The sequence below is a fragment of the Ailuropoda melanoleuca genome, chromosome 2 (genome assembly GCF_002007445.2).
Source record: "Ailuropoda melanoleuca isolate Jingjing chromosome 2, ASM200744v2, whole genome shotgun sequence".
Taxonomy (NCBI): Eukaryota; Metazoa; Chordata; class Mammalia; order Carnivora; family Ursidae; genus Ailuropoda; species Ailuropoda melanoleuca.
This window is the reverse complement of record NC_048219.1, coordinates 103,167,921-103,180,789: the sequence shown is the minus strand read 5'-3', so window position 1 is coordinate 103,180,789 and position 12,869 is coordinate 103,167,921. Positions and strand designations below refer to the sequence as shown.

The window sequence follows — 12,869 nt, the reverse complement described above, 5'->3', positions numbered from 1 at the left end:
ATATATTGTGATGTAGTTTTCATTTAAATCTTTTTATTATAGACTCATTTTTTAAAGTACAAGATTTTCATAAGTTCTTATATGTAAACAGTACTGGTAAAATTTATTGTTTCTATACATATTTAACTTGAGATTAAATTAATCTCATTTTGCTTTGTGAAATAAGATCTTGGTTCTGATCATTTGCAAGATTACTTTAATGGAACATAAAATTTTGTCCTTTCAAATGTTTAATTGTTTCTCCTTAAGAAATGAAAATGACTATGATGGAGAGTGGATTGAATGTTGAAAGAACATCTACCTTTTCATTTTATTCCTGGCTGTTTGCCCAGTTCTTTTGAAGGACTTAATAATTTTGTTTCCCAATGATGCCTAGAGGTGAAAAGAGACAGTGCCTAGTGGTTCAAAACAGTCTGAAATGAGGTAATCAAACAGCACTGGAAAATGATCTTCTATCCCTGGTGACATACTACTGGGAATTCTAAAGGAGTTCACCAAAGGAAAGATTTTATAATTAAATTATCACTTAATCCCAATTCTGTACTTATTCATTCAGTTGAATTCAGTAGTGACAATGGGATGTCTCATGGTATTTCACCAGTTGAAGAGAGAAAAAAAAATGCCTAAAGGATTACGTGTAAAAAAAGTTACATTGATGTATGCTTATTTTGGTGTTTAGAAACTTCATGGACTTCATTGTTTCTTTTCAGAAATATGAGATGACATCAGATACTTGGCTCTCCAAACAGGTATGGCATAGGAGGTTGCTTTATGTCACATTTTGGCCACTGTGATCATTCTGTTTGCTGTGTAAGAACTTTCTCTCAAAAGTTATCTCAATATTATGACTTTAAGCCTTTGCTATGTTTGACTGAGTCTTTTCCATTAAAATATTTATGACTTGTCTTTTCTATGAATTATATATAAAAAGGCTACCTGTTTTCTATAGAACGTAAGTTGCAGAATAACTACTAGGATCCATTTTCAGGGTCACTCATATAAGTAAACTTTTGTGTAGATGAAAAGAGGAAAAAGTTGTGACCCATTAAAGTTGGAAACCATTAGCACTGTTCAAATTGCCCAGAAAACTGGCCAAACCTCCACATAAATTGGTTATGTGGAGATTATTTAGATGAATGCTTCTTTCCTTAGAGGTATCCTAGCTCCCGATGCTAGTTTATGACATAAATGAGACTGGGATCCAGATCACAATAGAATAACTACCAAATGTCTCCACAACATGGTTTCATACTAGACATTTCAGAAAGAAACATAAGTAGATATCTGAATATGGCTGAACCCATTTTATTATTAACTCCATCACTATTTTTTGCAAAGGAAGTGCTGTGTTTGGTTTGCTTTCTTTTGTTCTTACAGCAATCTTTTATTTTATATTCTCTCTTAAAGTGTCATACACATCTATGGTTTCAATTACGATCATGTATTGAGACCTCTAAATGTATAGCCCTGGGCAGCTCACATTGCTGAGCTCTAAAACATCCAACTTCATGCTTGGCATCTTCTCCTAAATCTATAAAAGTAACTGCATACCCACAGGTCCAAACTAAACATATTCTAGTCTTATGTACTCTTCTTATCCTAGGAGTCAAGGACATAATTACTTATCTAGCCATTAAAATCATAACCTAGCAGTCATTCTTCAGCTTTTCTTATCCTTTTCTGCATATTATTATTATTAGACTATTATTCTGTATATTATTCATCACCAGGTCCTTCAATTTTACATTCAAAGATCTCAAGTCAATTTACTTTTCTCCACTTCATAAACAGCATCCAGGATCAAACTGCAGGAATTACAGTTGTTTTTTATCTGCGGACCTTGCTCAACCCCTCAGGCACATGCCAGCCTCCTCACACTGCAGGCTGCCTGAGGGACCACTGCAAAGTGTGTACTTGGTTGCCACTATCCATATCACTCTCACAACTGAAACTGAGATTTTTGTCATTTCCTTCTCCATTCTAAGCACATGAGCTATCATATTCACAGGGTCATTGTATGAGCCTTTCTTCTAAATGGAATTCTCTCAACAACTTTCTTTTGTGAAGGCTGCTCCTTTTTCAAACCTCAGCTTAAATCACCTACTTAAAAAATCACCTCCCCCAACCACTGTAACCAAATCATATCCCTCAATAAAAGTTTTTTTTTATTCACATGTAATTTTTTTGTAATACTTATACAATTATTACTACATTGTTTTCCTAAGTTCACAAGGGAAGGAGGGATATTCATTTTTGTTCCTCATTGTAAACTAAATGCCTAATACAGAGTCTGGTTATTTGAACAAAGTCTCCATAAATACTTGCTGAATAAAGAAAGAAAAAGTAAGAAGGACTGTGGATAAGCTAAACCTGTTCTTGTTTGAAACATAAGCATACCAAATCTACCTATAGATAAATAAGTAGATATTAATATGAACTACTTAATCTTAATGAAAGTGGAAAAAAAAACTTTGATGTTGTGGTCAATAATGGACTTTCTTAAGTTAGATACTGAAAATAACAATAAGAAGCAAAAACATAATGGATATTGATGTATTCTGAATTATCCTGCATTATTCAAGCTATTTTGCTATCATTTTTGCTTTCAGTGGCATTCATAATAGTGTAACATGCTTCAGCATAATGCATGCTCTTTTGGAATTATGTTAGCTACATTTTAAATCCCAAATTTATGAATGTTTAATAGAAACTTTTTTTAAAGCAAAGAAACTAGTTATCAATTATTCAGTAAAAAAAAAATGCAGGTGGTAGTTTGTCACAGTTGAGTTTTTCTCTAGAAACTCTTAGAGAATTTTATAAAATATTCAGAATTTGATGAAATATAAAGTATGAGAACAGTAGTAGTAACAAGATGAAACAAATTTCTAAGACAATTAGAAACAATATAATCATTATATGCTCACTTTCTGGGTGGTAGGAAGAACAGAGAAGATGTAGGCATATTTGGCCTGGCTTTCAAGAGACTTGTGATAACCCATGTACAAAATTTTTGGTCAAGAGATAAAATTCGGTATCCCCAATTCATTGCCCTGTACGTCATAAACACTGACTTGCTTACAATCATGAAAGTGGACAGTGCGATTGGCTCCATTTCCATTATTGAATTCTAGGAAAAGGTTGGCATAGAGCTCTATTTATAGGCAGATATTGCCTAGTGATGAAGGTTATTAAGCTCAGCAGTGCATTTGAGAATATAGTCCCCATCTGCTCCTTCACTGAGCCATTTATAAGACACTAGAATTTGAAGGGGATGAATGCACAAATACAAAAAGAAGCATGTTCAGATATCCCTGTACCTTGAAAAGGCAATTTATTTTTGGAGCAAATCACAAGGGGATAATGTTGAATAGGGGAGGAACTGATAGTTTGGAGCAAATGTGGATAGAGTGATATATAACAAACATTTTTTTCCTATTGTATACATGCTTCATCTATTCTATTGAGCTGGACACCTACTGGGTCCTAGGCAATAGAGCTAAAAAGATAAAATTACAAACTTAGTTTAATTATTACTTGCCTAGTGAAGGAAGCCAACCATATAATAGAATGCATTGAATGCCGTGATAGAGATGAGTACAGGGTAATTGTTAAAATCTCTTGAGGAGAGATTTCTTAACTACGAGACACTCTCAAACTAGGGAAATTTGTAAATGGTTTCTGTTCCTTGAGTTTAAGGGGGAAAAAAAGGGTAAAATTCAGTACATAAAGGAAAACAGAAAGGTTGTTCCAGACAGGACAAAGGCCAAGAGAGAGATCCCAGAGGGCAACAGATGGAATGTGCAGAATTACTGACTCTATCATAGCTGAAAGATCTGATTCACTCAGTCACGTATCTCGTCAGTATTTATTATATGCCTAGCAATGCACTGTCTTCATCCTTGAATTGTATATTACTTCAGAGTTTTAAATTTTTATATTTTTCATCTTATATTTTCTTGAGTGTCCATGAAGTAGACAAGGAAAATACTATTCTTATATTTCTATCAAGGGATGATCTCACTAATGAAGCTAAAATCAGACTCTAGAGTTTATTAAAATAGTCATTTTTTTCATTAAATACATATAAAGCACAATTCATGTGACAGCCATTGTCTAGGTGCTGGAGATAGAGCACTGAAGAATACAAGTTTCCTCCCTCATGGAGCTTTCATTTCAGAGGAATACTACCTACTTGCCTATCTCCCTGCCCACACACATATACATATGCATACACACATATACCCCCCAAAAATGCATACCCGCCTTAGTATGTTGGATGCGTCAGGTGCTATGGAAAGAAACAGGAAGTAGGTAAAGGGGATGAGGGATTCATATAGAGCTGGATGATCTCACTTCCACGATCTCCCTCTCCGTGGGTAAATTGGAAGCACCTCACTGATAAGGTGACATAGAGACGAGATATGAAAGAGAAAAAGAACCAGACAAAGGGAATAAAAGGTGCAAAGGCCATGGAGTGGGAGCATGCACAGTGAGGAAACAGGAGGACAGAAGGAGAAGAGATCATAAAGAGAGTGGAGGACCAGATCACCTAAAAGAGCTTGTAGGCCATTTTGAAGGACCTGCAGAAGAAACCATAGCAAAGCCTTTCTTTTACCGTATGTATAATCACTTTCACTAATCCAATAGGAAAGAACTCAGTGTTTTGTCAGGCAAATCCATTTTCTTAATGTTTCCCCTGGAGCAAAAGGAAGCCATCTATATGTATAGCTTCCATCATTTAATTTTCAGAAAATAATTCTATTGATTTAACATGCCTCTAGAGTTTAATTAAAAAATCATCAAATGGGCATTTGTGTTTGTGTGTTTTTGGAGGGGTGAACAGTGAAGATGGGAAGTTTGAATTTAATGATTTTCAGTGGATTCCTTCCAATTTTGCAGCATTTTAGTTCTGTGTTTTCAGTAAATTTATGTATACAGCCACAGAAATGTATGTTCAAGTAACCAGAGTTGCTGAAATATTTCAGAAAAAAATATATTAAAAATCATATTTTTTTGTAAACCATTCATTAAAGAGCTTCTTATGGTAATCCAGATCAAAGAGAGAGAAAGGGGACTGACGGGATGTAAGGCAGGGCGGAATGGGAAGTTATTGTTTAATGGGCACAGTTTCTAGTTGGGAAACATGAAAAATTTCTGAAGATAGATGGTGGTGGTGCATTCACATTATTTTTAGAGATAATTTGACCATTTCCTAAAGCAATTCAAAATCAAAAATGGTTGATTCAACCCATGCTTGAATTAGCAATGGTTGGCAGCACAAAGCACATACCATCTTGAGACTGTTATATGCACTTTTGTCTTTTAGAATGAAGAGCCTGTGTTTTCTAGAGATGGCAGCAAATTCTTTATGACAGTTCCTGTTAAGCAAGGGGGCCGTGGAGAATTTCACCACATAGCAATGTTTCTCGTCCAGGTAAGTGCTGGCTTCCTTCTGTTTGGTGTCGTTGTCATGCTCATGGTACAATTCTTGTGGCATATTCTGAACCTACAGTTAATGCCTGTGAAATCCATATATTTAACCCAAGGACTAAGTTTTAGGAAGAGGATCCCCCTCTATAGCTATAAATTCAAACTGCCCCTTACCACAAAACAGTCTCAACACTCAATAGAATTATTGAGTCACACACATATGCTAAGAGGTGAGGGCGTTGGGATCTAGAATTGAATACATGAAAATTACCCAACCCCTACTTTCATAGACTTGAGGACAATCTATAGAAAATTCTTCATTCAACAAATATACATTTCTTATTTTGTACAAGCAGTATTTTCAAGGTACTATAAGTGTTTTAAATATTTGAAGCAAACTCAATGTCCATCAAAAAGTTGAATAGTTGAATACATTACCATATATATATATATACTTACAAGGTAATATAATGCAGATTTGAAAAACCAAGATAAAGACACAGAGTCTGTGCTATATTTTTATAGACTTTCTGATAAAAAGGAAAGGGTTATTTTTCCTTTAAATTCCAAATGAGTTAGCAGTTTGTACAGTTTCATCCAATTATTTAAAAATTAGAGAATTCAGAAATGGTTAAAATAATACAAGGTTAATAAGTGAATTTGAATGTAATGGTCAATAACAAGTATTCATGAGAACTAGTTTCCTTCCAAATCAAATAAATATCCTAGTCTAAAGGTAAAAGATAATTTATAAAGATAAAACGTTGTGGATAAATTGGAATCCTCCAAGAAAGTTTACAAACAAACTAGCCAAGAATCAATTACATACTTAACAAAATATAGAGTAAATATAAATGTGCCAAAAGATCCCTTAAATAACCTGGCTACTTTTCTGTCGTTAGAACCTTCAAGTCTTGTGCATATTCTCAAAATATATCATTATCTATATACCTATTTATGTTCAGCAACTTAGTGCCTTGAATTCTCAAAATCTTGTGTTGGTAGTTTAAAATTTAACACTTGTCTAAGGTCTGTACCTATTAAAATAATTGTCAGGACTTTAATTTTAATCAAAGCTGAAATAAATAACTTGGAACATGTATAATTTCCACAACAGAGGTGTAGATTAATTTTCATAGTCTATCATTACGTTGGAAAACCAGGTTATAGACTAATGTATAATGTGATCTCATTTATGTCCTAAATAAATGTGTCTAGTTACATATGCATAAACTTTTTGACAATTTTATATCTATTAAAATGATTATATCAGACAGGACTCAGGGAACTCTTTTTCTTTTTTTTTTAAATGTGAACTGGAGGAAGCTTCACTAGCAAAGTGCTCTACCTGATTAACTTTTGCTAGCTAATAGTAAACTTTGTTATCATAAATGCTAGGAAGATATTTTGGCCCAAAATAATAAATCACACTTTCCAAATCTTAAAATTGACTGTGATATTTTATTAAAATTTTTAACCCCAGTATTTTATATTCAAGAAATTGTGTGAAAACCCAGGTGGTCAAAATTACATACAAATTGTAAATATTTATAAGATAGGGAATGAAGGATAGGGAAAAATGTGTAATACATCTTTATATATACAAGTCCAAGAAGACAATCTATTCAACAAATTAAGAAGAGAAATAGTGTCTTTTAAAAAGTGTGGGATTGGCAGGGAATGGGGGTGCTGATGCTGGCATGCAGGAATTGAGATATTTATGAACCTAACAGAAGTTCCTTTATAAGCCTTAGAAAGAAATACCTTTGCCCCCTATCAAATGATCCTGACATGCAGTCTAATTCATTATTTCTGAAATGTTCAGAACAACTTCATAGAGCAGATGTGTTTACTTTGTTCCTCTTCCATATGAAGATTGTAACAAAGCTTTCATTGAAGTAGAAAACATTTTGATCTATTCTGGTTGCAGTTCAGAATCTGTGGCTTGCCTCACTGAGAAATAAACATGACTGCACAATTGTTTATGGATATTTGGCAATGTGGATGAAATTAATCTACTTTGTTAATGAGTTAGAGGTCAGTGGTTAGACAAATAAGTTATACCTAAGTCCACACACCCACACAATCTTAGTAAATAGTTTGAATTCCTTTGCCTCAATTTTTTAAATAGCTTACCAAAAAAGCTCTTTTATGAATCATTTATGATTACCATATTGACACATATATATGCTATAAAGATCTGTACAATTCTAAACTGAATTAATTGGACTAATTTAAAATCAAACACAATCTCATCACCCCACACTCTCACACTATAAATCAATTGGTATATATATATACTTCTAATTCCTTTTAACATTAAAAATATTTGATTTTCCCTTAAATATTATAATCAAAGCATATATGTGTATTTGTAGTATTTAAAGAATAATGTATAAGAACCTTTACATCATTTATTATACTCTTAATATTTAATATTCTTAAGTATAGTTTTAATAGCTGTTCAACATTCTGCCAGATAGATTTACCATACTATTTTTAAATGAATCAATTTTAATCATCATTAAAGTTACTCTAATTTTGATACTAGAAATTTTTCAGAGATAAACATTCTTATACATACTTATTTGTGATTATTACCACAAAAATATATCTTAAGGTATCAAAAGATACCTAGGCAAAACATATGTGTACAAACGTATTTGTTTAGGTTTTGATATGGAGTTCCAAATTGGCTCTCCAAAAATAGTATAATAATTTACAGTCTAAACAGTAATGCATACTGACATTGATGATTTTTAACCTCTCTTTTTTCACTTGACATGCTGAAAGTGAGAACTGACAGGAACAGAGGGTTTGACAGCCAACAATCAGGATGACTACCCTTGCAGTATTTGATGCTTAGCTAATTTGAGAGCTTCCTCACTGACTGAAAATATATTTATCTGTTTGAAGTATCTTACTAAATGAAATTAGTAAACTTTTGCAAACATTTTGCTCTCTTTCACAATGAGTAGGTAGATAAAAACTATTAATTAGAGACCAGGTTATAAAGTTAGTCTTTCAGGCTATTTCATTATAGAGTGTGATGGTTGTCATTATAAATATTTTAGTGGTTTTTTTTTCTCATATACAAAGGTGATTGATCCTTACTACAGTAATTTCAAAAAATAAAAGCAGAAAGAATTTATGTAGTTTTCTCATTTTGGACAAAATTATAATTTTATGTAAACTATAGTATTTCATTCTGATATTTTAAATTCTAATTATAAAGCATACTTTTCCCATAATGCTGCATAATTTTGAAAAACAGTTCTTTAGAAGATTAATATTTAGTTGACTGGATGTAGATACTTAACCAGTATTATTCAGTGTAAAATTCAGTGGCATTTTGCTGTAATTATATCTGTCACTGCACAAAAAGCTACATTATATTATGGATTATTTATTTAGTTTTTTTTTTTTTTTATAATTAATTTTATTTTATTATATTATGTTAATCACCATACAGTTACATCCCCTGATTCTGATGTAAAGTTTGATGCTTCATTAGTTGCGTATAACACCCAGTGCACCATGCAATACGTGCCCTCCTTACTACCCACCACCAGTCCATCCCCTTCCCCCACCCCCTCCCCTCTGAAGTCCCCAGTTTGTTTCCCATAGTCCATAGTCTCTCATGTTTCATTCCCCCCTCTGATTACCCCCCTTTTCTTTATCCCTTTCTTCCCCTACCGATCCTCCTAGTTCTTATGTTCCATAGATGAGAGAAATCATATGATAATTGTCTTTCTCTGCTTGACTTATTTCACTTAGCATTATCTCCTCCAGTGCCGTCCATGTTGCAGCAAATGTTGAGAATTCGTTCTTTCTGATAGCTGAGTAATATTCCATTGTATATATGGACCACAGCTTCTTAATCCAGTCATCTGTTGAAGGGCATCTCGGCTCCTTCCATGATTTGGCTATTGTGGACAATGCAGCTATGAACATTGGGGTGCATATGGCCCTTCTCTTTACTACGTCTGTATCTTTGGGGTAAACACCCAGTAGTGCAATGGCTGGGTCATAGGGTAGTTCAATTTTTAACTTTTTAAGGGACCTCCACACTGTTTTCCAGAGTGGCTGTACCAACTTGCATTCCCACCAACAATGTAGGAGGGATCCCCTTTCTCCACATCCTCTCCAACAATTGTTGTTTCTTGCCTTGTCTATCTTTGCCATTCTAACTGGCGTAAGGTGGTATCTCAGTGTGGTTTTGATTTGAATTTCCCTGATGGCTAATGATTTTGAACATTTTTTCATGTGTCTGTTAGCCATTTGTATGTCTTCATTGGAAAAGTGTCTGTTCATATCTTCTGCCCATTTTATGATTTGTTTATTTGTTTCTCGTGTATTGAGTTTGAGAAGTTCTTTGTAGATCTTGGATACCAGTCCTTTATCTGTGGTGTCCTTTGCAAATATATTCTCCCATTCCGTGGGCTGTCTCTTAGTTTTTTTGACTGTTTCCTTGGCTGTGCAGAAGCTCTTTATCCTGATAAAGTCCCATAAGTTCATTTTATCTTTTATTTCTCTTGCCTTTGGAGATGTGTCGTGAAAAAGGTTGCTCTGGCCGATGTCATAGAAGTTGTTGCCTATGTTCTCCTCTAGAATTTTGATGGATTCCTGTCTCACATTGAGGTCTTTCATCCATTTGGAGTTTATTTTTGTGTATGGTGTGAGAGAGTGGTCAAGTTTCATTCTTTTGCATGTAGCTGTCCAATTTTCCCAGCACCATTTATTGAAGAGACTGTCTTTTTTCCACCGGATGTTTTTTCCTGCTTTATCAAAGATTAGTTGCCCAAAGAGCCGAGGGTCCATTTCTGGGTTCTCTATTCTGTTCCATTGGTCGATGTGTCTGTTTTTGTGCCAGTACCATGCTGTCTTTGTGATCACAGCTTTGTAGTACAGCTCGAAATCCGGCATTGTGATGCCCCCAGCTTTGTTTTTCCTTTTCAACAGTTCCTTGGAGATTCGGGGCCTTTTCTGGTTCCATACAAATTTAAGGACTATTTGTTCCAGTTCTTTGAAAAATGTCCTCGGTATTTTGATCGGGATAGCATTGAAAGTGTAGATTGCTCTGGGTAGTATGGACATTTTAACTATGTTAATTCTTCCAATCCATGAGCATGGAATATTTTTCCATCTTTTTATGTCTTCCTCAATATCTTTCAAAAGTGATCTATAGTTTCTAGCATATAGGTCCTTTACGTCTCTGGTTAAGTTAATTCCAAGGTAACGCATGGTTTTTGGTGTTATTGTAAATGGGATGGATTCCCTAATTTCTCTTTCTTCAGTCTCGTTATTCGTGTATAGAAATGCAACTGATTTCTGGGCATTGATTTTGTATCCTGCCACCTTACTGAATTGTTCTATAACTTCTAATAGTTTGGGAGTGGATTCCTTTGGGTTTTCCATATAGAGTATCATGTCATCTGCAAAGAGAGACAGTTTGACTTCTTCTTTGCCGATTTGGATACCTTTGATCCCTTTTTGTCTTCTGATTGCTGTTGCAAGGACTTCTAGTACTATGTTGAATAATAGTGGCGAGAGTGGGCATCCTTGTCGTGTTCCTGATCTTAAGGGAAAGGCTTCCAGCTTTTCCCCATTGAGAATAATGCTTGCAGTAGGCTTTTCATAGATGGCTTTTATGAGATTGAGAAATGTACCCTCTATTCCTACACTCTGAAGGGTTTTAATCAGGAAAGGATGCTGTATTTTGTCAAATGCTTTTTCTGCATCAATTGAGAGGATCATATGGTTCTTGAGTCTTTTCTTGTTGATATGATGTATCACATTGATTGATTTGCGAGTGTTGAACCATGCTTGCATCCCAGGTATGAATCCCACTTGGTCATGATGGATAATCCTTTTAATGTACTGTTGGATTCTATTAGCAAGGATCTTGTTGAGGATTTTGGCATCCATATTCATTAGAGAAATCGGTCTGTAATTCTCCTTTTTGAGGGGGTCTTTGCCTGGTTTGGGGATCAAGGTAATATTAGCCTCATAGAATGAGTTTGGTAGCTTTCCTTCTGTTTCTATTTTTTGAAATAGCTTTAGGAGAATAGGTATTATTTCTTCTTTGAATGTTTGGTAGAATTCCCCAGGAAAACCGTCTGGGCCTGGAGTTTTATTATTTGGAAGGTTGTTTATCACTGACTCAATTTCTTCATAGTTAATTGGCCTATTTAAGAAATCTATTTCTTCCTGTTTCAGTCTTGGTAGTTTATAGGTTTCCAGGAAGGCCTCCATCTCTTCCAGATTGTTTAGTTTTTTGGCATATAGCTGTTGATAAAAGTTTCTAATAATCCTTGCAATTTCAATGGTGCTGGTCGTGACCTCTCCCTTTTCAGTCATAATTTTAATAATCTCAGTCCTTTCTCTTTGTTTTTGGACAAGTTTTGCCAGTGGTCTATCAATTTTATGGATTCTCTCAAAGAACCAGCTTCTAGTCCTGTTGATCTGCTCTACTGTGGTTCTGGTCTCTAATTCATTGATTTCTGCTCTAATCTTGGTCAACTCCTTCCTTGTCAGTGGGTTAGGCCTGTCCCTCTGTTGCTGTTCCAGTTTCTTGAGGTGAGAATATAGAAACTGCATTTTAGATTTTTCTATTCTTTTGAGTGAGGCTTGGATGGCTATGTATTTCCCCCTTAGGACTGCCTTTGCAGTATCCCATAGGTTTTGGACCGTTGTGTATTCATTCTCGTTGGTCTCCATAAATTGTTTAATTTGTTTTTTGATTTCCTGGTTTATCGAGTCATTCTTGAGCAGGATGGTTCTTAGCCTCCAAGTGTTTGAGTTTCTTCCAGGTTTTTCCTTGTGGTTGAGTTCCAATTTCAGAGCGTTGTGGTCTGAGAATATGCAGGGGATAATTTCAATCTTTTGGTATTGGCTGAGACCTGTTTTGTGTCCCAGAGCATGATCTATTCTTGAGAATGTTCCATGGGCATTTGAATAGAATGAGTATTCTTTGGTTCTGGGGTGTAGTGTTCTATATATATCTATGAGGTCCAACTCGTCGAGTATGGCATTCAAAGCCTTTGATTCTTTGCTTAGTTTTTGCCAGGGTGTTCTGTCTATTTCTGATAGTGGGGTGTTGAGGTCCCCTACTATTACTGTGTTCTTATCTATATGTCTCTTTATTTTGGTTAAGAGTTGGCTTGTGTATCTTGCTGCTCCCCTGTTGGGGGCATATATATTAATAATTGTCATATCCACTTGTTGAATACTTCCTTTAAGAATAATATAGTGCCCTTCTGTATCTCTCTCTATGGCCTCTAGTTTAAAATCCAGTCTATCTGATATGAGAATTGCTACTCCAGCTTTCTTTTGAGGTCCATTTGCGTGGAAGATGGTACTCCATCCCCTTACTCTAAGTCTGAATGCATCTTTGGGTTCAAAATGAGTCTCTTGTAGACAGCAAATGGATGGGTCAT

General features: G+C 34.8%; 1 protein-coding gene across 2 annotated transcripts in view; it reads left to right on the top strand.

Moving 5' to 3' along the window:
- Positions 1 to 12,869, top strand: part of DPP10 (dipeptidyl peptidase like 10) — a 632,664-nt gene that overhangs the window by 549,867 nt on the left and 69,928 nt on the right. For both annotated transcript variants that reach the window (XM_034654431.1, XM_034654430.1), the window contains 2 exons: positions 711 to 749; positions 5,327 to 5,434. In XM_034654431.1, coding sequence (XP_034510322.1) covers positions 711 to 749; positions 5,327 to 5,434 — 147 coding nt within the window. The remainder of the gene's footprint in view (positions 1 to 710; positions 750 to 5,326; positions 5,435 to 12,869) is intronic.